This window comes from Manduca sexta, chromosome 25, assembly GCF_014839805.1.
Source record: "Manduca sexta isolate Smith_Timp_Sample1 chromosome 25, JHU_Msex_v1.0, whole genome shotgun sequence".
NCBI classification, from domain to species: Eukaryota; Metazoa; Arthropoda; class Insecta; order Lepidoptera; family Sphingidae; genus Manduca; species Manduca sexta.
The window spans coordinates 2,706,209-2,732,063 of record NC_051139.1 but is presented as its reverse complement, the minus strand read 5'-3'; the positions used below and the strand labels follow the sequence as shown (position 1 = coordinate 2,732,063).

General features: G+C 35.1%; 1 protein-coding gene across 1 annotated transcript in view; it reads right to left on the bottom strand.

Annotated features, from left to right (window-relative positions):
- Window positions 1–580: 580 nt before the first annotated feature.
- Window positions 581–25,855, bottom strand: part of LOC119190594 — a 95,222-nt gene continuing 69,947 nt past the window's right edge. The window contains exons 4-10 of the mRNA XM_037442842.1: window positions 25,072–25,203; window positions 17,557–17,727; window positions 16,887–17,052; window positions 4,087–4,179; window positions 3,461–3,763; window positions 1,915–2,062; window positions 581–1,810 (exon numbers count right to left, since the gene is read on the bottom strand). Coding sequence (XP_037298739.1) covers window positions 1,125–1,810; window positions 1,915–2,062; window positions 3,461–3,763; window positions 4,087–4,179; window positions 16,887–17,052; window positions 17,557–17,727; window positions 25,072–25,203 — 1,699 coding nt within the window. The 3' untranslated portion in view covers window positions 581–1,124. The remainder of the gene's footprint in view (window positions 1,811–1,914; window positions 2,063–3,460; window positions 3,764–4,086; window positions 4,180–16,886; window positions 17,053–17,556; window positions 17,728–25,071; window positions 25,204–25,855) is intronic.

Genomic DNA, 25,855 nt, shown 5'->3' with positions numbered 1-25,855 from the left:
TTTCTCTTCCATACTTGGAGGTGATACTGTCGCGTTTACTTCCAGTATCGTATTCTAAGCCATATTTAGAGCCTTCGACCTTACTGCTCTCATAGCTTGACTCTATTCCATATTTAGATCCTCCCTCGATTTTAGAAGAGCTAGAATACTTAGACTCAGCGCGAAGATGCGCCGCCTTCAATAGATGCACCAGCTTCATATCTAGAACTTTCTAGACGCGACCTTTCGCGTCGCGAATAAGAACTCAATCCAGTGCTATCATATGTTGATGATGATTCGTAGCGACCACCACTAGATAGTTTTCGACTGCTGCTGGAGTATTCTAAAAATTATAGAAAAAAGTGACTTCACTATGAACTCGTATGAAAATTAATATATTTTTTATACCTATTAATAGTGTGTGTACTAACCTCCGGTTGCCCGCGAACTGCGGCTATACCTCGACATCTCGTCGTCACCAGTTACCTCAGTGGTTACAGTTTGATCGTTTGATTGAACCTCTGCTGTGACTGCTTCTCCAGTGGAACTTACTACTTTTTCTGTAACAACACTCTCTGCTACTTTAACTGCTTCGTTTTTCTGATGAACAGTTTGGTCAGGAACAGTTGATGTTAATTCAACTGTTTCTTGAGTAACTGTAGTCGTTTCTACTGCACTGGCTTGTGTAGTTTCAACTGATGTTTTAATTTGTTCAGTTTTTTCTTGTGTTGATTGTTGTCTCTGAACACTTTCCGCGATTGCCTCAGCGGTTGTTGTTTTTACAACTTGTTGAGCGACGAGTTCTGTGGATGTTAATTTTTCGTCTTGGGTTCCAGGATTGGTTACTACTTCAGATTTTAGTTTAACTTCTGTCTCTTGAACAGGAGTTTGCGGTTGTCCTTCAACAGGTACTACTTGTTGACTTTCCGTAGACGCTGTAGCACTTTGTGATATAACTTCCGATGTTTGTTCAATAGCTGTTACTTGTTGACTTTCTGACGATGTTGTGACGGCCTGAGATGACTGTTCTGATTGTTGTTCAACAGTCGAAGTTTGCTGAAGATTTTGTTGGGTGTTTTCTTCGACCCGTGATTTCTGTCTTGTGGTCTCTTTAATAAGCTCTTCAGATTTTTGTTCTGTAGATGTTATCTCTTGCGAACTTTGTGCAGTAGTTTTGTTTGTTCAACAGCAACTTCTGACTTTTGGGTGCTTTCCTCGGTTTTCTGTTCAGTGACAGATACACCTCCTACTGATTCCTGACTTTTATATTCTACGGATGATTCTTGCTTAGCTTCTGCGATACTTTCTGCAGTTGAAACCTGAACTGACTCCTTTACTTCTACTGACGTTTGTTGAGATAATTGTACAGACTGTTGTTCTACTGTTACTTCAGATGTTGTAGCCGCTTTAACAGTTTGCTGACTTTCCGACTGTGATGTAACAGATCCTGTCTCGGCAACGTAAGATCCTACAGTCACAGACGATTTAGTTTCTAAATCAGATGTGACGTTGCTTCTTACTTCGGTACTAACACTTTCATGAACTTCACTAATTGACGAAACTTCAACGACTTCAGATTTTGAAATCTTTTTAGCTATTGCACCTTCAAGAGACGCTTTTCTTTTAGCTTTTAATTGTTGTAAAGATTCCTCTCTAGTCGCGACTTGTGTAACTTCTATTTCATCAACTCGTGTCCGTTTGATCTCCTGTCCTACTTCAACTTGTGTTTCCTCTGTATACTCCCTCTTTTTCTTTTTTTCCTCTTGGACTTCAATTACTTCTGGTGGTGATAGAACCTGAAGATCATCTGCTGCGTGTTCTGCTAGAGCAACTGTAAGTCAAATATAATACATATATTCATCTACACTATTCAAGTAAATTAAATTGCGCAATCTTAAAACAAGCTTAATAATAATGAAATGCCATAAAACTTACCAAGATCACTGGCGTATTGTCTGATTTCAGATAGCCAAGCTGTTTTAACGTGCTCTTTGTGCGCAGCGAGAGTGACCAATGAACTATTTTGGTGAAGCTCGAACTTCAGTGGTTCACTGGGGAGGTCGTTAACTTCGACGTCTGGGAGCTGCAATAAATTCACGATACAAATGATTAGTGTTTCCTCCTCTCTTGTCTGGTTTATTTTTAAATATAGAACAAAATATATACTAAACTATTTGGTAAATCAAATTGAATGCAGTCAAATATCTTTCCTCAATTAAAAATATCGTAAAAGGCACATAGTTTGTGGTAAGTTGTACTATTGTTTGGAATGCTAAATAAAGTTCTGTTACTTAACATGACATCTCAAATAAGAAAAGAATTCAATAGATTGGGAACATTGTTGATATCTTTACTATTGACATCAAGATCAATGTGCATTCACAATGTCAAATGTCGTATTCGGTAAATTGAGACACGTTTGGAATGGGTCCAAGTAGCTAAATGGATGGTTTTTCAAATGGCTCTATTTGTGGAGTTAGATACTGAAATCGAATTGGTCGTGGCGCTTGCTGTTGATGAATGGGAAGGAATTTTTAGAATAATGTAGGCTGTTGTTATGCAGGCAAATCGTCGCGTCGATGATGTAAAAGACTAGAAACTGAAATAAACCATATTACTTTGTACGAATGGATGGAATTTTCTGGATGTTTTATTCCGTGTTATAAGTATAGGTCATTTCATCCACGAAGACATACTTCACCACTTTTTTAACGGGGGTGTTGCGGAGTGTCGCGGGGTAAAGGGAGTGTTCCAAGCACTTTCACTGACGCTATCTATCGTAGCGATTATTGAAAGTAGTAAGGCGCGTCTTCCTGAATTAATAGCTTAGAACTAAAACCTTAGTTTAGAATTTGATTCATTGTGACGATGCCTCATTGAGAAATTCTTTAAGAACACCACATCTCTTGACGTACGTTCTTGTAATTACTGATATAAATGAGTATTTACAAGAACAGACACAAATAACGTTCGTTTTTCGTGAGTTCATTGTAATTAAGTATACGCCCTTTAAATGCTACGTAAAGGTTGCACAGCAACGCATTAATGAGTTATAGTTGCTATTAAGATCATAACCGTTAACGTTTTAGTACAATGATTGACTAGTTGGGTCTGTACTTTATAACGACTTTAACTGTGTTCATTTTCATTATGGTATATTAATGAGCAATTTGGCAAATTTATGGGCAGTTTGAGTAACCGTTATGAGGCGTCAACACGAGACATAAAGCAGTTTGAGGACTGTAATACGACGCGATTAGTAATTAATGAACATGAATGTTAGGGAGGTTTGTGAAGATGTTTTGATATGTGGATGTTTGTTAGAGGTGAACACGGAACGGTTGTTAATAATATTTCATAATAAGAATTTGTTTTAATCCTGACCAGCGCACAAAGGGATTTTAATTACGAAAAAAGTCTTAGAGCTTAACGAAACTGCAAAAAACCTACTGTATCAACAAATACTGAAGTTAAAACTTACCCTGATAATATCCTTCAATACAAAAACAGAGCGGTCTTCAGACACTCTCTTGACTTTGCAGACCAAGATCCTTGCTTTGAACAAGAAGAGATATCTCTCGCTGGACTTGCCCTCCGCGTCTGTGACTGTGAACCAGTCGTGGGTGAGTAGCCGGCCTAGCTTGTAGATGTTCCCGCGGTACCCTTCGATGCTAGCGAGGAACTTGTTGTCGGTAGCACGGTTCGGAACTCCGAGGAAGAGTTCTAGGGCTTTTTGAAGGTCGGTACAATCTTCGCCGAGGCGTTTTGAGTATTTAACTAGTTCCTAGTGAAAAGAAAGCATGGGTTTATTTATAATTTAGATATAAGAACCTTATGTCTTAACTATACGGAAGCAAAGTTGAATGCTTTAGAAACTCATTTTGGTGAGGTACTAATTATAGTTCGTTTTTTTATTAGATTTTCCATGCAGATTGAAAATAAATTGTATTCACTAGTTATTAAAATATTTTACTCATTCTCAATATAGCCGTGACAATAGAAATTATAAAATTGTATTGTGTTGTAAAAAAAAAGAAATCATTAGTTATTGTTTTAAACATGATTCGTATAATAATTCTCTATTATAGCAGTTTAATAAAATCTTACTTTAAGTAGAAGTTGGTAGTCGTTGATCCTCTGTATCGGTAGTTTCAGATGTTCGGTTATACCTTTGTCGTCTCCGAGTTTGTCTGCCAAGTCCTGCAAACAAATAAAACATCATTTTTAAGTATTCTAACCTAACCACAAAATGAAACTACTTCTGATCCTATATTCAGACGTCCCTGCTATCATTTTGCTGTCGAAAAACACTGCCGATACTAAGTAGCGGCTTTATCTAACGCGAGGTGCTAGGCAGACCCATTTACGAAATTATCGAAGGAGGGTCATGTTTCTTCTTTGTGCGCCTTGTAAGCTCGAGGTGTTTGGCAGTTGCCCCGTTCGCTATCCCTACTATTAATCCGACAGTTCGTTCAGCAACTTTCTATTAGCAAATTTCAATTTCCTCGTTATTGTTTCACAGCAATAAGAAACTTTCTAATAATGTTTTTTGAATTTAAAGGACATAGGTACGTGATCCGCAAACGTTTGTTTTAAGACGGATAGTTCGAAATAAATACCTGATATAATACATAGTGCGTTTGAAAGCACTTCCTAGTTGACATCTGTATCACAAATATTGGGTGAATAATGATTTCTTATGTTTACGTGAATGTAGACATAGAAATAAAATAAGGTTTCGGATATCCGTAGTTTTTTGTACTTTATTTTTCTCCTTAGTATTAGTAGTATTTATTTAATGTGTAAAATGTTGGGAAAACGAAAAACCATTTATATACATCCTATGTGAGGCTGACACCAAAAATAAAAAATACTCCTACAGTTATGGTACCAATAATTTATGCAAATACAACTTCAGCTATAAAGAAAACAGGCAACAATGCAGTAATTTCTGATACGCTGTAAATATTTTCGATGTTTCCATTTATTTATGTCTGGTTTTGCCATAATTCATATATTGGTTCTTAGAATCGTTGCAAAAAATAGACTATTTCTTCAAACTCATATCTACAACCTCGAGGAATTAAGATACGTAAACATTTTTCTGTTAGCATTTCAGCAATTTACGTAATGCATGCCGTATTTACGTGGCAGCGAAAGCTTAGCGTGAGTGGAAACGACCACTGCAACCTGACCAATAAGAATCCAGACGAAATATCTTATAGAAATTTTAGAATTTACATGCCTCTGACTTAAAAAAAATATCATGAGTAAACTTGCATATCTGAGTTATTTATATAATTTGTAATTTTTTAGTCTTTTACCTTACTGTAATAGTGTTATAAATCATCTTAGAGAAAGAACACGGCCCTTTCAGAGTAGTTAGAGACATACTTATCAGTGGGACAGTTTATTATAGGCCCATACTGCATCGTATCAGCTATAAGTGATGTGTAGAAAACAATTGTACAGACGGTTTGAGAGACAGAAATGATGTTAAAAATATTCTAACATGTTCTATATATATGTTTGATAGCCTTGACAGAGGCCAACAACCTTCTGGACTATAATCGTTAAAATCAAAATATCTGTGATCAAATTTATTCACGCGAATGAACTGAACAAGAATAAAATAATTGTGAAAATGCGAGGAAATTTTGTAATAACATGAACCGCGCAGAAAATACACAGAGATAGTCCACAGACTGCCGAGGAATCTCGTGTTTAATCTTAATTATCTTAAGACTTTATTTATTATAGTTCGTATCTAAGATTTAAAAAAACATATTTCAATAAAAAAAGTTTTCTATACATTTTCAAAACGAAAATTTTGTGTATGAAAGTTTAACGAACCGTGATAGACCAAGGCGTCATCGTTAACTTCTTAATAACAAAATAGTAGAGTTAATAACATATAATAATTATTTTAGACGCACCACCGCACATTTTCACATTTTTACACTGATTTTAACTTGCAAAAATCAGTCAAATTCTTTAAAATTATTAAACAAATTTGTATTTCTTAAAATCATGTAATGGGTAGTAGATTTATAAAAAATAAGCGAATATTTAAATATTCTGACATAATTAGACAGTCATCGAGGTTGCGGGTTTACGTAATAAATATAGAGCACTGAATATTTAAAATGCCTATCATAATAAACATAAAACACGTATGTAATTATTAAAGCGCGTGACGTCATTGGACCGAATGTGCGCCAATACGTTGCAAATGTAAACAGAGCGAGACGGATCGCGGCTGCAGAATTTTAGAAACTACACTAATGTATGTAACTATATATAATAATATCAGACCTGTATAATATATTGTCACGCTGCTTAGTATGGGCCTCCTCTACTACTGAGGTTATTAGGTCTTAGTCTACCACGCTGTTATATTGCGGATTGGTAGACTTCCTATACCCTCAAATTTTTTATAGAAAACTTCTTAGGTATGCAGGTTTTTTGTGAGGTTTTCGTTCACCGTTAAAGTAAGCAATGATTCTTAAGAATATACACTATAACTTTAGAAAATTGCTGTATTGAATCTGGGGACATTCGTCTCGGCAGTCCGTTTCCACCCAACTAAGCTATCGCCGCTTTTTATTTATTTATTTGTAACTGTAAAATACAATTTATAAGATACAGTTAGCCACAAAAATAGCTGAGCAAATACAAAACTATTATACATCTACATAATTTTGTGTATTATTACTAATTAACAACTTCGTATGCAAAATCACCAATAAAACGTTGGAGCCATTTTTAAAAGAAGAACAAAAATGTATCTAAAGGATTACTTTTATCGGACGATTAAAAAACCCACCTTAAATACATAAGCAAACAGTTGAACTAAGTATTTGTACCGAATTGGTACGGAAGTGCTCACGAATCAATATCATTCTTCAGCGAGCCCCAACTAGAGTTGAATTCTGCTGGTTTGACTCTATTTAGAGACCTTGTTCTTAAAAAGTTTTTTTTCAGATAACGATTTGTAAATACAAAGCCAGACTACGCTTTTTCCAATCCTCGTAATAATTGCCATGTGCGGCAAATACTACGTGCCCGCTTTTGCCGTAATCTTATTGTACCTTTGATCGCCTCTCTTGCGCGCTACGCTGGGGCCACTGCGCTACAATAGTGCTACGCGGCTTATAGTCAACTACTACTACGCGCTACGTGGACGTTCGGGCGTAGAAAAGCTTTCGCACTTAATTGCATCTTGTGTATATGCTTTAAAATTGTTTTAATTGAGTGGTTAATTTTCTTTAAACTTGTTTCATTCGATGACAGATTTAACGACGGAAATTAGAATATAAAAGTATTTTGAATCATTGTTAAATAATTTATATACAGCGCAGTTTGTATATAAGTAAAGTATGCTAGTCTGATTTAAACACTCGTCACAAGAATGAACCGTGAAATCTTTCAAATATAATCAATAGCTTGCATATTATTATTATAAAAGTACTTAAGAAAATAAAAACAGATCTCTCACTTGGCATTAATAAAAATAAAACTATTTAAAAGTTTTTTAAATATTTTTTTCCATACTGCTATGTCGAAGCTTAATAGTGAATTTTATTGGGGGCCAATAAAACGGATTTACTATCTTCAGATGACAACGACCGATTTTATGTTTGAATTAATACACAACGTGCTCAAACTAATTTACAAGTTAATAATTGTATTGTACTGGCACACTATCAAAATGTACTGTCGAGTTGCCTCACCGTGTTACAGTACGTTACTTTGTTACTATGTCTTCCAATTACTATTACTATGTAGTAAATTTGTATGGCAATATTACAAAATATATAATATACAAATTTATTACTATTTAATTATTCCAAAAGATTGATGGTTTTTAGAATTAATTCGTTAATCAATAGAATAATAATTCATAAGTTGATACTTGTTTGAATGCGCTAAGCGCCAAAGTACTGAAAATACATATTCCAATTCTGAAAAAACTTTCACTTGCATTATTTCTAAGAATTTTAGGCTTTTACACCACGAATAAGCAGTTTTAAAGTTACAAACAAAAGCTAGTATAGGTACCTATATTTTTTTTTTTTATCAACTGCCTCTTAGACGTAGTTGTATTATGTGCTACGTCACTGTTCTAAGGTTCCGGATTCGAATCCCGGGTCGGGCAGTGATAGTGGATATTTCTGCTCTGAATACTAATGCGGATACTATCATTGGCTGATAAATCCGGTGTCTGCAATTTGTGTCTGATATGGCGTTAGGCTTGCTCCCTATCATATCTTAGGATGGAAATTAGACGAAAAGTGGGTGTCTTGCTTGGACTTCCTTCAATGTATCCCATTCGGGGATAAAAACGTGATCTCTATGTTTACTACAAATACTAATTGGTACTAAATTCAACATACTAGAATGCTAACATAAAAGCTCATTGCAATCAAATTAATTATATATTTATAAATTCAGTTTAAAATAATTTAGTCCAAGATTTTGAAAGCGTCAGCTTCAAGACAAAGATATACTGTTCTATACATATACGAGTAGATGGTAAACTAATTTAAATGTTACCATCCCCATATATAAATGGAAAAGAATACGTCTCGCGTAGTTCAAACAAAAAAAATCAAAGTCGTTTCAAGAAATATTAGTCTTGGTTACTACAATAATATCTAACTTTGATAGATACCTGTTTCATTTTAGTTTAATAAATAATGAAAGAAATATTATGTAATCTGCTCTCTACCGACATACGTAAAGGTGAACGAATTTTTGACGTCATCTCCACGCAAATGCGATTCCGCGTCTAGATTCTCGTAACACATGCTGACCGGAAGCCACTGTTGTGATAATATTCTTTAATGCTTAACTAGTTGAGATAATATAAATTACTTATCATTTCATATAATATATGAGGCTAGGTATTTAATTATTGTAGATTTTAAACGATTTGGGCACTACTTCTCAATGAGAAAAATAACTCAATTCGTTGCAGACCAATAATTAAATCGCCGCTACGATAGCCTAGTTGGTAGGGGAACGGACTACCGAGAATTGCCGAATCGACTGTCCGCAGATTCAAAACTCAAGAGCACGCACCTCTGACTTTTCTAAAGTTATGTGTGTATTCTTTGTGAATTATCGCTTGCTTTAACGGTAAAAGAAACATCGTTAGGAAACTTGTATACGTAAGAAGTTTTGTATAAGAATTTTAAGGATATATGAAGTCTGCCAAAGTGCACTAAGCCCCGTGGTAGACTAAGGCCTAATCCCTCTTATTAGTAGAGAAGGCTGTGCCCAGCAGTTGGGCAGTATATAATACAGGACTGATATTATTTATCAAAATATTATTAGTAATTAAATATTATTATAAATAACAAAAGCCATTATTATTCTGACGAATGTCTCTGACTCTCTGCTGTTTTCCTGCTGTCTGAGATATAGTAATTAAAATCTGCGTATGTTAAAATCATAATAGACGTTCCTGTACTGAAAAAAAATAAGATGCGTTTACACTGATGCATGTTTACATGGATGGATTGTATTAAAGTAAACAAATATACTACAGCAAATAATAAAATAGGTAAATAAGTGATAAAGAAATGACATCCATGAGTAATCATGGATGCAAGACCAAAGAGAATATTTGATTTTAACGTATAATTATCATACTGATATACCTACTTGATGCATTATTTAATTTTATGAATTTTAAAAATGAATGGTAAAAGCAATACGTATATTTCTAATTTGTAATAAATAATAATTTATAGATGCCACCCTGCTAAAACTCGCGAAATATCGTTAAAACATCTGCAAATAAATTTAGTTTCACCTTGACACATTGAGTTAGCGCTGTGCTGTGCTGACGTGAAACGGAACGGAGGATGTTTGTTTGGTTAATTCAAAATATTTTGAATTGCCGGTTAAAGAGTCCGAAAGAGATGCCACTATCGAATGTAGGAGTGGTGCGAGGGAGCAATAACATTGCTATTTACGATGCAAGCAAATACGTTACATGTGCAAGAAATATAATCGATTTCTTACCATTATTTACAGCGACTATAATTATTTACAATCTTTATAACCCATCAAAACATGCTATTCTACCTATGGTAGATTGTTTTACTAATTAGATGATATATGTATACAGAAAAACCAGGCATAGACTTTTATATCATTGGAAAAGGTTTTGGTAAATACCAGTTTTTTTAACCCAAAGTTTTATTATGAATAAAATAAATTGTAGGTAAGTTTCACACACGAGACTTTTGCGTTCTTCTATCTTTAAATAGGGTTTTATTGTGAATTAAGAGGCAAAATATAAATAAATATCACCAGTATTGTAATAATACAATGTTTTCTATTGCAATTATTGAAATCATAGAAAATAGATAATATTGAGTTATTTATCACATGACAAGAAAGATGTAATTCCTGAAATTAGACTAGCGTACTGAAAATTTGAATTTATATCGAGACGTTTTTTCAATTTCCAACAGTTGCAAAGGAAGCAATAACTCAACGTTACTATCGAGAAATACAAAAATGCTGACGTTAAATTTAAAATTGACTTCTCACTTATATCGTGGTTGTATAGGATAGTATCTACAAACCTTGAAGTAATGTAATTTGCTTAACTAAAATTAGATACCTATGCACCATATTAATTCATTTCTAGTATTTAATATTAATCGTATGTTTTGGCTGTATTACACAATAAGGTTCTTTATTGTGTTATGAAAGACCTTAGTCTAGCGTTAAATATAACTTGACGATAATTCAGATGAAATAGCTATTAAGATTGTATAAGGACTCAAATGAAATTTTTTATTACATAAACATAATATTGAGCACTTGAAATAATACGAAGTTGGTGACTAAATTATTCTCACATACGCTAGACAGATGAAAATTCAATAAGAGACTAACACACAAAGCGATACGTCAGGATGACAAAGTTGAAAAATATTTAGTCTCCTTGTCCCAATAGAGATACATATTCCGAAGTGATTTCTTGATCTTGTCTATCCACTATTTACGGTAAAACGAAATTCTGGTTTTAACACAGGGTTTTACTTAATGTTTGTAATACTTTAGTTAAATACATGGGCGCCGGGAAAGGGGTGTACTTCTACCCCCTGTCGAGAAAGAAAATACATAAAATATAGTCCCTGTTGGAAAAATCTGCGATAATGTCTCTTGCCTACAGGGATTTTAAGCATATTCAAACACCCGCGCAATTTGAATTTGACATAAACTTAATAACATGTAGTAAAGTGTGTAGATTAACAGCCGCTTTCGATAAACGATCCCAATCCGAATCTTTAATCCGATATCGAGAATGAACCAATCAAACGAACTCATTTGTTAGCATGTAAAAAAATCCTCAGTCCTGATTGGCCACTTTTAGAGATACCTCGAAAAAAGCGATTGGGATTTATTATTGAAAGTGGCGGACAGAGACTCGTACCTAAAAGTAATTCTATTACGCCCACAGTCGATACATAATATTTTTCAAAGTAATGACATATGTTACGTTCAGTGTAAACAATATTGATAACTTTAGCAAAAATATTAAAAAAAAAATAACATGAAAATTACTTGACAATAAGAACGCCATTCGTAAGTAAAATATCAAAATAAAGGTTCGTTTACAGCTATGAGGGCTCTTTTACCATGCTGTGACAACAGAGATAATTGGCAAACAACATACAACAGACGTCGCAAAAATGTAGCCCTATGGAATGTGTTCCCGCCTCAATAATCGACCGTTAAACCAGATTTAAGATATATGAGAGTACGGTGAACAGTCTAGCTAATTCCTGGCATGCGTTACATGAATTTCGGTCTGTTGTAATAAACATCATGTAGATGTATGTTGTTAACAACGTCCAACATAAAACTGTTGTGTGATCTCCAATGATGTTTTTGATTTTTAGTTTTCGTCAGCAACTAGAAACATCTGTGTGACATCATGACTTTGTTACGTTTTTAATTCTATTTACGAAATTTTGTATCTATAGTTGATGATTTGAACAGCTAAAACATGGGATTTTGGACATTTGTTATGTCTAGACACAGTGCTATCGAGTTTTAAGTGTTATCAAATTATGCTATAACAATCATATTCACATATTTATAAACAAAACAGTCATTGTTTGAACTTTCATGAGCAACCACCTAGGTGTTTACAATTACTGTGCAAAATATATTTCAAAAAATTACATCATTCTGTACAACAAAAATGATATCTTTTGACAGGCTATATTGGACAATAACAACATAGAGATAGGAAAGATATTTCTATACAAAAAGCATATGATATAGGTCAAGGTCATCCATGAGCTGAGCGGCACGTCCGCGCCGCTGCCGGGCGCGCAGTGAACGAAAAACTCCGTACCAGAACCACCCACGCAAAAACAGAAATAAACCAGACGATGTACGTAACATAACACCAGTAACATTGAAATTGGCCTGGGAACCACACACCCAAAGCGCCGTTGCTAATTTTACATGGAGTGTCCGTGGCTCGTACCTGATGTCACGATATCACAAAGAAACACAATCACTTCACTTCACTCGTGCGAGTGGTCGGAGGTCGATGCTGGAGCTTGCCTGTCGCGACCGCGGCTGAGAAGCGACTGCTGATCTCCTCGCATCGTTCAACTGACGCTATACTTAGAACGTTGCCGAACAATTTTTAATGGATACATTTCTTCTGTGACGTGCTAGTCTATCGGAACTGTTCAGGGTCGGGTAGCCAAGGTCAAAAAACAAACCTTCAGCGTCCTTCGGATTGTTGTCGGCCGTAAAAATATGTTGAAGACCGTCCAGAGTGTCCTTTGCGGGAGAGAATTGTGATACTATTCACTTCACAGCTATAGAATTTAAAAACAATTTTGCTACAAAAGCTAAAATTTATCAGTAGAATCAAAGAGATCTATAGGCGCCAGATCGAGCTAATGAGGATTCTGAGATTTCAATGCCAGAGTAGACTTGCAGCATTAAAGTGTATACAAGCAGTTTCACTACCAGATAATGTAGCAGAAGGAACCGAGCCAACAGTAACAGTTAAATTGAATTATAATTTTTCAGTAAAGGGCATTTATTGAAACTGTTGTGTGTGTTTATTGGAAGATAAAACCTTTTTTGGGTAAACGAAACCTCCAAGTTCTATTCTTTCTAGACCATTTCCTTCTCACAGGAACCCTGCTTAATGTAAAAGCTAACGTAAAAGTAAAAGCTTCCATCTCCATTGTTACCTAAAGGCAATGTAGTAGGTAAAACAATATATTTTAACAGATGGTCTGAAGCTAGTCACGAGCGACGTCACAACTATTGTTTGCAGAGTAATGTGTGGGAGGAGGCGTAGAGGACGTGCCAACTGGCTAACTTCAGGTAGAGTAAAAGAAAGGAAGATTTTTTTTTCATGGTTGCAGCAGTATTTAAGAATAAACAGTATAAATATTATGGTAAATCTAGACCAATAAATTACTTCAACTATAAGCTGCAATATGGCTCGTGCTAATCTCCAAAGGTCCAAGAGATTTTCGACACACTATTTTTTTTTATTTAAATACCCAGACACCTATAATTCCAACGTGTCACTGCCTACTTACATGAATATGAATAATTATGAATTGAATCTACACGTTTATTCATCAGAAACTTTAAGTAAGTTCCACATGAAAATATTATCATATTTACCTAAAGGTTCTCAAGATATGAGGAAGTGGATTTAAAATATTATTTTGGTAGTTTACAAAACTAGAAAACTATATTAGTAAAACATTAATAGATACTAGAGTCAATAATTCAAGCGTACCAGCTCAATAACCTTAAAAGATGTGACTGAAAGTCATTAAAAGTTAAAAAATAAGGGCAAAAGTCTTTCTGATTGACAGTTTCCTTTTACTATCATAAAACGTGATTTCCCAACGTGTACTGAGAGTTGCACCGCCACGTTCATGAAGTATAAATTAATATTTGTATTCCATCAATCTAGACTGACAGGAATGACGTAGCAATCTACAAACATCTGTAAACACACTTACCAAAGAATTTTATTACTGGAACACACCGTTTTGTCACTTATTTTGGCAAATAATTTGAAATCCAAACAAAATTACGTATACCGTTAGGCATTTATTAAAACATTTATTTATTCTAATTCACAACTGCTTATAATTCTGACGTAAGTACGACTACACGAAATAACTCTCTACATCAAACTCGAAGTTCTGCTAATCTTACACCAAGTAATGAAAATTCCAAAATATGACGAATTAGTTTTAATAGAGTTAGGAAGCGAGATGTGTAGGCGCTCCCCTGGTGTATTATTGTATACTTATTTCTGGAATTGAGTCAATGATGATTGTAAGGCGAATATTCCTGCATAATGGCAATGACGATGTATGAAGGTTCCAACATGACAATGCATTCTGTGGTAAACATATCAGGAATATTTAATACTTTATATATGAAGATTTTATTATATAAAGCAAGAAAGGACCATGCAGATCATCCGTATTCCGGAAAAAATATGGATTCCAGTTTTAAGAAAAGAGTCATGCAGATTGAATAGTAGAGGGAGTGGTTAAACCTTCGGAAATTTTATTCATCCTAGCGCTACGAGCGAGCGAATTTACGTCAATACTCTATGAGACAGTAATACCAATTATCTGATCGAACCAGCTTTTTCACGATGTTGGCGAACATGTTTACCATAAATTGGAAAGTAATGAGGGCTGCGGAACAAAATAGACGGGTAGCTCTAGGATTCTACTTCGTACAGCAAGTAATTATTACCATACATTGGTAAGTGATGAAGGCCGAAGAACAAGAGACAGATAGCGCATGACTACCACTTACGCTAATGAATTAATAACTTGTTAAGATACCAGTAGAAAATAAATGAATTTCATTCCAAAAAAGATATTATATTTGTCTGTACATCGTCTGCAAAAAGTAAAGCATCAATTATATAACCAATAAATAAAATTATGAATTTATGATATGCCCCGGGCAAAATTACGAAAATTATTTTTGGCAAAAATACCGACAAATGTTACGTAAAAACTTGACGGGGATAACTACCATATGTACTGTGTTATGAATGAAGATTTACTGTTATCAATCTCACCACAAAAGTGGTTTATTTTTGCATTTGTCCATTTGGCATACTTGGGGAGTCAAAGCGAACGCAGCATGTACAAAAACCAAGCTGATCAGTTGGCATGCCTCCACAAGACTGGGTAAATAGTGGAAAATGTGCCCATCGTACGTATTTTGCATGTGGTCTGGTCCTAATGGATTTTTTATGAGCCCAGTATTATATAATTTTCATGTTTCTTTTTAATATGCGGAGACGGCAAAGTTGCCCCTCTGTTTCTGATGATAAGTGAAGTGGGGTCCAGTAGAATATCGACTGAGGAGTGATGATTATCCCTCAACAGTCAACCCAATTATGCCAGCCTGGTGGACCCGGATATACACAGGCTGATCTCGGAACGTGGCACATTTATGTGAGCGCTATGGCGATCTATATATAATACCATATAAAATATATCCTACCATCAGCAAATTACCATTAGTAATTTTTACCCTTTCATAAAATATAAATCAAATCATAAATTCGTCAGACTTGGCAAATGTTGCTTGAAACAACATAACCCTTTGGGTATGTGGAATGTGGATTATCTAACCGTGAATCCCATCACTTGCAATAGCTATCTATCTATGAGTGCAAAGTTGTTTATAAAATTTATTTTTCTGTGACAACATGGGTGTGATGTTATGTCAACAATAAAAGTCGCATCCTTCGACGGACGCTAGAATGATGGCCTGACTATCAAGTCAGGCCACGTCCATTAGGACGTGCACTGGTTGATTTCGGAACTTGAGGAATGGTGCTCTGACGGATATTTGTATCACGTCAACAGAAGTTGCGATCCTATCCAGTACAAAATACCGGTATTCTCCCACTTATCGTCCAGAAACAATTCGTGAACCAAGCGTTCAACGATCCGGAAATTGGTAAGAATAGATGCGAAGATAGATCGACAGCTAAACACTTAAGACCAGCTGTTTATATTTAGGGATCGTGAAAGTAAGCAAATGTAAAGAATATTTTTATCAAACTTACAGACTGTTTTATTTATAAGTTATCGAAAAATAGAGCATCCGCCTTGCCCAATTATCGCCAGGTGAGAAGAGCATCGCGGACTTATTTATGACAGGTACTGAGTAAGCTGACCCGTTAATTTAAGATAATATCGGACTATTTACACGGGCACGTGCGCGGTAAATCATAATTTTCTCTAAAACCTGAGCCAAATTCAATATATCGAATAAAATGTTTATATTCGAACATTCAGGCAATTGCCCCCGATATGACGGGCTGAATTGACAGCGATCATACGGCACTGTGCGGCATGCAAACTATTATAGATTCTGGCCAAGTGCCCGGACGAGCGCGGCGCCCGAAACATCAGCGGCTTTGTGTTCTTAACCAACATATTCCTATATATTTATTTAAAAGACTTGATATAGCCGAAAATAAACATTGAGCAACATGCGTGAATCAATTTTGAATCACAACTAATAAATAAGTAAGGTCTTGTAACATTATATTTTGAACATAACGTTTAATAATGTTAGTAGTGACATCTGTTGTAATTTAATAAATTAGCTTCTGGAGTATTTCATAAACAGTTCTGCAAAGCCATCATAGATGGCGCTAGTTATGTTTCATTTAATTTTACGCTACCGTCCTAAAGTTACTTTTAGTGTTGTATTTGATGTAGAGATGTCGCTAGTATAAGTAACGATGAAATCTAAAACAGAGTTTCTTGTAGTTTTTCATAAACTCACATGTCAACGAAAGTTATCCAAAATAAATGAGTCCAAATATACCTCACCTGGAAATATTTCTGCACCACCGGATTGGTGGCGAGGAGATGTTGTGCGCGTGGTTCGTCGCGGCAGTACGCCACGTGTTTGTCGAACTCTCTCTCCATCCGCAGCAGAGCTCGTCCGAGCATCTTCGGCTCCCCCGCGTAGTATTTTATGCCCTCCAGCAGCACACTGGAAATGTCAAACGTTGAAAGGTATTTTGATTTGAACAATAATGGTATATGACAATTATTTCAATTACGTCTGTCTGATACGTAGTTTTGACACTGTCTCAGGACAAACATTTCCTTTTGATGCTTCGTGTTCGGATTTTTTACAAAAAGCCTGTAAATAGTGAAGCCTTAAGAATCCAGCTACGGATTAGACTCATTTATGTATTACCAGCACTAGCTGTAATTTATTTTTCTGTGTCAAAGCATATCTTCAGCATGCGAAAGCAATTACCTTATCACTATGAAGAAAATGCTTTGGTTTATGAAAATAACACACCGTTGGAAAGGAATTTTTAATCTAAAAAGGATTTCTGCAGGGTGCTAAATATAATAATTATAATCATTAAGATGCTGCAAATTATTTACAGGCGTTTAGTGTATGCTTGACATAATGTAATTTGTCAGCACACGTGGGCTAACGGCTACACACATGCCAAGTGCAACAATGTAGAACTAAACTTACGTATTATGGAACTCGCATATCTGTCTGAAGTTGGAGAACAGCAGCTCCCTGTTGTCGAACACCGGCTTGGGCGTGGTGGCCTTGTCTATCGGCTTCATGTACCGCGACACCACTTGCAGCATGTCTCGTCCGAATTCCTCTTCAGTTTCCACCAGTTCGCGAACCACCGCCCTGTAGGTAATAAATGTATGCTGTAAATATGAAATTCCTGTGCAACGTTCTTTAAGAAATTAAGAGATGGATCCGAGTGTACATATACTGACTTTAATTCCAAATGCTTTACGAAAATATGTCATTTTAGATTAACACATATAACCAACTACACAACAATAAACAAGAATTTTAAATAAATATTTTTAAATTAAAGAAGTTGGTGGAGCCTTGATATGGAACCAAATTTTAAATAGTGCACGAGAAATTAAATAGATTAATGATTAGGTAATTTTTGTAAATATAACCATCAACAAATTACAAAATTGTCAAATTATCTCACCCTATAATTTAGCAATAGCAAATTATGTTTTGTCACATCAATTTGTTGTTGGAGTTGTACCAAATAATTAATATCCCATTAAATCACTATATTAGTCCGGAATCAAAATAATTCTTGCAAGTATTTATTTCAAAGACTACAAAATCTTTTAACCTAACCTAAACCCACTCATCATACAAAACCAATAAAATCATCGTCAATATTTCCATCATCAAAACAGCAAAACATTTTGCACCGCCACGTGATGACGAGTGGCACGGAATGATAAACATTATAATAAATTAGACGAATGCTTCACATAGATGACTCAGTGTGAGGGCATTCAAATGATACACATAAAAGGTGGACGAGTGGGCGAGTGTGAATGAATCGTTATATTACTAAATATTACTAGAAACACAAGGTCACTTGAACTGTAGGTCGGCAGGGTTAGTTTTCTCCCGCCAAAAGAAACAACAGGTAATGAAGACAAATGCATGCCCTCGGTAAGTCTTTCCACAATGATATTAATTTGTCCAAACATTGAAGAAATTAACCAGACTACATTCAAATTTAACGCAATAAGTACAGCTTGCAAAGAAGTCGTGGTTAACGTAAAGCAAGGTAAGTAGCTAGACTTTGTTACAAACTCGTTGAATGATATGATCAGACCAAATGATCGGATCAAACCAAGTAGTTTGATTAAGAATGGAAGGTTATTGATTTGCAAGAGATTAATAGCAGATATGACATAAGACAACCTTGTTTTAAAGATATTACGGCGTTTTGCCATGAAGGATAAAACAATTTATCAAAAAAAATAAATCTTGAGGAATTCTATGAGTATCCTCATGTTATTTAGAGCGAAAAGGAATAAATTCTACTGTTTTTCAAAGAAAAAATAATCGAATTCAGACTACTAAAAATACAGCATCTATAATTACAAAATTTCATTTTGCGCGATATACTTACAACATCATTTTAGAAACGTAATAATATCATTCTCATATTTTATTAATGCTATAACATAAGATATAAATGTACTATGTATTTCATTCACAATTCCAGGTCTGCCAAGCGAAACTAAATTACTATTGGAATTATATTTCTGTAGAACAATTGCCAACAGCCAAGGTAGACAACCGGGCAATTGATGGATATCCTGAGAAATACAAACCGTTTTGGCCGAGGTCTTTGGTAATGAGACAACCGTGAGAGTAATTGGGCATCGGCATGATAAATTGGACATGTGAGATGCGGATCCATTTGGAGCTGGGTGATATTTTGAGCAGAGTACGTCACGGTTTGTTCCATTGGCGGATGGACACCTGGAACGGTTGTTTACGATGTGGCTTTGGATTCCGGGACCGTGTAATAAGCTGTTTTATTGATTTATGCATAGGACTGTAAAGTTGTTTGTGCAAATTTATAAACACATTTTTATGAAAGGAGAGGTAAGGAGGTAGATACTTGCAACGTCGCCCATAAACACCCAAATTTATGGAGATATGGTGGGTACGTTGCCAGTGTTTATGGGTTATTAAAGTCTCCAGCTTAGTAACTTTCCGTATCAAATGCATAAGTAAAAGTATTACGATTAGTGCTGCTGCCATACTTTCATACATATCCCATCCGTAATGTAAGAAATTATAGCACATTATTGACCAATAGCAAAGCATGTTTGGTTGCATTTATAAGGACTGGAATCATGCCTTGGGCGCTAGTTCTTAATTTATTATCTAGTTAAATATAATTGTAATTATTAACGACATAGACGCAGTTCATCTCACACCGTATACGATATTATTATGATAAAAGTTTAAACTCAGAAAGATTTTGTTGATGAAATAGGAGGACTTAACAGAGGTGGTAGTTTACTTAGTATGCAATTATTTTTCTTTGTTTTATAAGAGTAGGTAATATAGTTTTCTGTAACTATTAATAGAATTAAGAATAGTCTTTTATATTAAGATAAATATCCAGGAACACGAACATAGCTTTGACACACGCGATATATCGGGGAGTTTGCTTTAGGACTGAATTCGTATCAAATTAACTATTTGTTTAAGATCCGATAATGATAAATTTGTTTTTTTCAGCATATCATCTTATTATAGAACCAAAATTTTATTAATGCTTTTACACATTTATCAAGATATAGAGCCATAAGTAGGTCTCTTATGCGAGAAGCCATCTGAGTAGACCACCGCGTTGTTTTTACAGTACATTTTTGTCACGCCATGGTTATCACCGGAGGTACCCTGCTAATGGTATACAAGAGCTCTCCGGCTTAGCAACCATGGCGCTCCTTTAGGGATGGGAGAGGGGGTTTATGGGATAGGGGGAGAGGAAGAGTTTTACGCATTGTGCTATTATTTTTAACATTTACATATATCTGTGACGTTGACGTTGATATTTGTGCCTTGTGCGTGCGACTGAGGTTATGTTGGTGGATTTCTCGTTGCCGCTATAAATTTATGATTCGTAGTGGTGAAGAGTTTGTTTCTGTTGATTGGCAGTTGTAAGGTTTACCATCAGCCCCTACATTTGACTTGTCATTTCCAATATTTAGTTTTACAATGTAAAGTCGCGTGCATAACTAGTAAAGAGCTATCCCTTACTGCATGTCATCATACTTGGCAACGTTGACTATGCGACAAATTACTTCTTATTTATTATTAGGAACATATTTCAGCGTCTGGTACACACTCAATAATAATCAATTATTATAAATATAGGTTATGACAAATTACTGTTTGTTTGTTGTGTTGTGGACTAGTTTGATTAACTTTGCCTTTATTAAGGTAATTTCGACTAAGTGCTGGTGGTAGGATATATTTTATATATAGATAGCGACCATCGTACACTAGGTGTTTAAACCCGCCATAGTCGCCCACGTAAGCGTGTCGCATTCCAGAATCAGCCTATGTATACCCATGGAACAATAATCATAATTTTACAAAACAATTTTCTTCAAAATATAAAACATTCCCTTGCTATGTATCGCTGTACTGCACCGGTTCCTGGTTCGAGTGCTCCTACAAATACACTACAACATCTTAACATACACTACCACACCCACACCGTATCAGTATACACACATTTTGTTCATAATACCAAACACGCACACAAAATATATTCATCACTCACATTCTCGTTGGGTTTTACGAGGCTTTTTGCATCAATATTTCCTACTTTCTCACACTAATGGATAGAATATGTCTAAAATTCTACCACATATGAATAGCTGTAGTATATGTGGAACCGGGGTTCCAACAGGCCGGCATAATTGTGTCGACTGACGACGGGTAATCATGTCTCGTCAGTCGACATTCTATTGCACCCCACTCCACTTATCATCAGGTGTAGTGGGGTCAGTTTGCCGTGCATATAAAACAAAATATTATTTAACATTATAGTTGGCGGATTGGTGCCAACTTTGGATACAAATTACACGTAATTATCACATAATTATTCTGGAATATACTGTAGTATAATTTGTATCTATTCAGATTGCAGGGAAGGTTCAGATGTAAACTGCAAGCGATCATCATTTAAAAATGTCAGTTTATATCAAAATACTGCGTATTAGAGACAGATAATTAAAACAAGAACACTGATTTTAACTAACGATCACTGTTTGGTCCTTTCTTTCTTAAAACAATAGATTTGTAGTTCAGCGATCAAATACTAATTAAAGTGATTACTGGTTGAAATTACACAACCGAAGTAGTGAACATCATAAACTATAAGTTTGATTCGAAAGGAAAGGACCAGTCCACACAAATAATCCCCTCTAACCAAACTCATCGCCATAACAATAATATTTACAACCTCTCCACTCCAATGTATGAGAGTAAACATATTTATTTATATTTTGTTAAACAAAAATACAGGACTCCAGATGTCATAACAGGAAGAAATGTAAAGCTAAATGTGAAGACTGTGGTGAGCGGTTTACGGTCGACCTGGATTACTCTTGGTCTTGGCACCGCGTCTGCTGATGAAGGGTTCATTATCACGAATATTTTATAGGAAATTACAATGTAAGCTTTTGTTTACTCGAAGAAGGCATTGAGGAGTGTAATATACAAAGATATTAAACATTACAGTTAGGTAATACACGAATTTGTTTGTAGAAGCTAAACTTTGTCAATAATGTACCAATTCTAAAAAGTAAGTGTTCTGCGATTCTAAAAATTTATCCAGATACAGAAGTGTATTATGGATTTGCTTTAATCACTATAGTTCGAGGAGCATACTAAACATAGGCGGTGCCCCCAGTCTAAATCTAAGGATAACATAGCTCTGCAACTATTAATATTCAGATTTTATTTAATACTAGGTTTTTCCCGTTACGATTACCCCTCGACAATCGACACAATTATGCCGGCCTGTGAGAACCGGATATACACAGCTGATCCGGGACGCGACACACTTACGTGGAACACTATGACGGGTTTTAAACACCTTGTGTACGGTAGTCGCTATCCGGGCGGATATTAATTATGTCCTACCACCAGAATGAATATCAGTGCAAATATTTTCAATAATTTAATTCAGACAGAAATATTTCTGTTGCATTTAAAATTATACACACGTAAAGAGTTTATTACCTCGTTAAGCACCGTGGCAATTTGCATCCACTCGTGGTTACTTCTCATTACATGCATGTTTATAATTAGATGTTATGGTACATGCGCAGGTTCTAAAAGTTCCTAAGAACCTGGCTACAATTTTGCTAAGTATTATTTCTTATTTACAGGCGTTTGTGTTAATTAGGTTCTGTCAGGAAATCGATTTGCTTCGGCTTTTACTTTTTTCTTCGGCTGTTACTTCTCATTACATGCATGTTTATAATTAGATGTTATGGTACATGCGTAGGTTCTAAAAGTTCCTAAGAACCTGGCCACAATTTTGCTAAGTATTATTTCTTATTTACAGGCGTTTGTGTTAATTAGGTTCCGTCAGGAAATCGATTTGCTTCGGCTTTTACTTTTTTCTTCGGCTGTTACTTCTCATTACATGCATGTTTATAATTAGATGTTATGGTACATGCGTAGGTTCTAAAAGTTCCTAAGAACCTGGCCACAATTTTGCTAAGTATTATTTCTTATTTACAGGCGTTTGTGTTAATTAGGTTCTGTCAGGAAATCGATTTGCTTCGGCTTTTACTTTTTTCTTCGGCTGTTACTTCTCATTACATGCATGTTTATAATTAGATGTTATAGTACATGCGTAGGTTCTAAAGTTCCTAAGAACCTGGCCACAATTTTGCTAAGTATTATTTCTTATTTACAGGCGTTTGTGTTAATTAGGTTCTGTCAGGAAATCGATTTGCTTCGGCTTCGATTTAAGACTATAGGGTGCGATTATACACTGTGCGAGTCATTTTAGTATTTACATACTTTTATTATAATGGAAATTTCACACAAATTACAAGATAAGAGAATATCGTCGCTAAGCTAAAAACAATGCGTCTTTTTGAATAGCCGAACCGAGTTAAAAGTTTGTGTCTTTTACAAAAAGAAAGGAACATCACCTTCAATATGGAATTTAAAAAGAGTACAATTATTATTACGTATTATATTTATTTATAATTACCTGAATAGGGCAGTGCCGACGGCGGTGTTAGATATGCAGCGAAATGCAGTTCACAAACTAGACATAACTATCAAGTCGTAAATAAAATAATATCTAATGCAGAGTAAGTAAAGGCAAGATTTAATAAAATTTATAAGGAGTTTATATACAGCAAGGTAACTTGAAAATAACTATTTTCCTTTTTATTCCGAGGTCGGCAATACATACGGTAACTTTACAATTGTCGGTGTTTATGGAATAATGGTATTTTACTCTCAAATGCTCTACTTGTTCGTTTGCTTACGCTATTAAAATTATTTTTCGATCCTTATGTCAAATATATTGGATTCATTACAAACCTCTTTAGAATTCCTATGGCTTAATGGCTAAGGGAATTCCCTGGTGAGCTACCCAAGTCCAATAAATTCAATGTAAACACTTGAAACGTTTCACAGACGGTACTTTCTCGGTTATCTCCGGTGTCTAGTCATTACTTGAATTTATAAATCAGCGCTGCGGTGGCGATCTAATAAAAATCTTCTAAGGTTGAGCAAGTAAAAGGAGATACCTAAAGACGGTCAAAAATATATGCACCACGCACATTCTAAGACATTTTATTTATTAAAAATTATTGGTACATCAAGATTAAAAGGTCTGCGATTCTGTTGGAACACCTACACTTATTGCAAAAAATAATTGCCTTCTGTCATATCCACCTTGTCCTATTTAAATTTGAAGACCTCTAAATATATATTGAAGACAACAGAAAGGTAACTATGATTAATTTTATTGATAACAAGTAAGACAATAAAACAGTGATGAAGATAGTCGTAAGGAAACCACAAATGATGCGTCTTAATTCAACTGCTAAACCATTGAGTTGTTATGTTTAAATGCCATTATCCGTGAGTCAACTAGAAGATCCTTTGCCAAACTACATTTGATGCCAAATGGTGGATCACTGTCATTTTTTTCATCCAATTCTAATGACTTGAAGCGCCACCGATATTTTGAATGGAGCTATTAGAAAAGAATGTGTAAATATTAAACAGATAATAAATAACATTTTTTTGTACAAGGCGTTCGCGACATTACAATTCTCATTATGTTGGGTATGGACTACCGAAGACATATTGAATACTTGAAAACAGGTTTATCTACATAATATATGATGTTAGCACCATTGTCGCACAAAGCTGTAGTATATGAAGTAACAACTGGGCTTATGGATTTGCGCGGTTAATAATTCTCTTGACCGTTTTTAAAGATTGTCTTAGCAGTAGCCCCTGTAAGTATTTAAAGGTGTTAAATACACCATCAGATGACCATAATAAAGGTGGGTTCGTTTGTTTGGAAAAAACGGTACCGACCCGATCGCGCCTATTTGGGCAGAGAAAATCTGACCACAACTCCCCTCTACAAATAAACTCGTCATTGGAAAAAATGCATGAAGTACTTACTGCCTCCTAGCTGCCTGAGAGGTCTGGTCTCTTTCGAGGCTGTGCTTCTCTTGCAACACGCGCGCCGGCACGTATCCCTGCCGCGTGCGCAGTTCCCCGCCTTGCACATCTTCTATCACTCGTACCAACCACCTACAACAAAAAAAGAATTTTGGAAATCGATCCACAAATGGCGGAGTAGTCGCGTAACAAACACACAAAAAAAACATACAATCGAATTGAGAACTTCCTCCTTTTTTGAAGTCGGTTAAAATATTCCAAACTTATAAATAAAGAAAAATGTGAGAGTGATTAAAGTTTTGGGTAATAGAGGACGTACAATGGAAATTTAGTTTCCATTGATCGTGCTAAACAGTGAAGGTAACAATAAATTATGTGTATTTATTTCTATTTGAAAACTATAATGCATATAATTCAAACTGGTTTACATAATAATTGCAGAAGTTTTATTAATCTAACAAATATTATAATATATAGCACTACTTCAACGCACAAAATAAAATAAAATTCATGATCCCGCCAAAACGCGCAACAATGTACAATATTTTCTTTATTCCTTTGAATTAATAGACAAAGGAATATCGTTCACACAACCCTGTAATAGATATTTTTGTAATCCGATGATACTATTATTCAACTGTCATCTCTAACAGGTACCGAGATTTCTCTAAATAAACATTTTACAAGACAATGCTGTCTTCAATTATAAGGTATCTCTTTGATATCTATTTTACGCAAGAAAACAAAAAAACGAATTAGTTAACGTCAACACAAACGTCTTTTC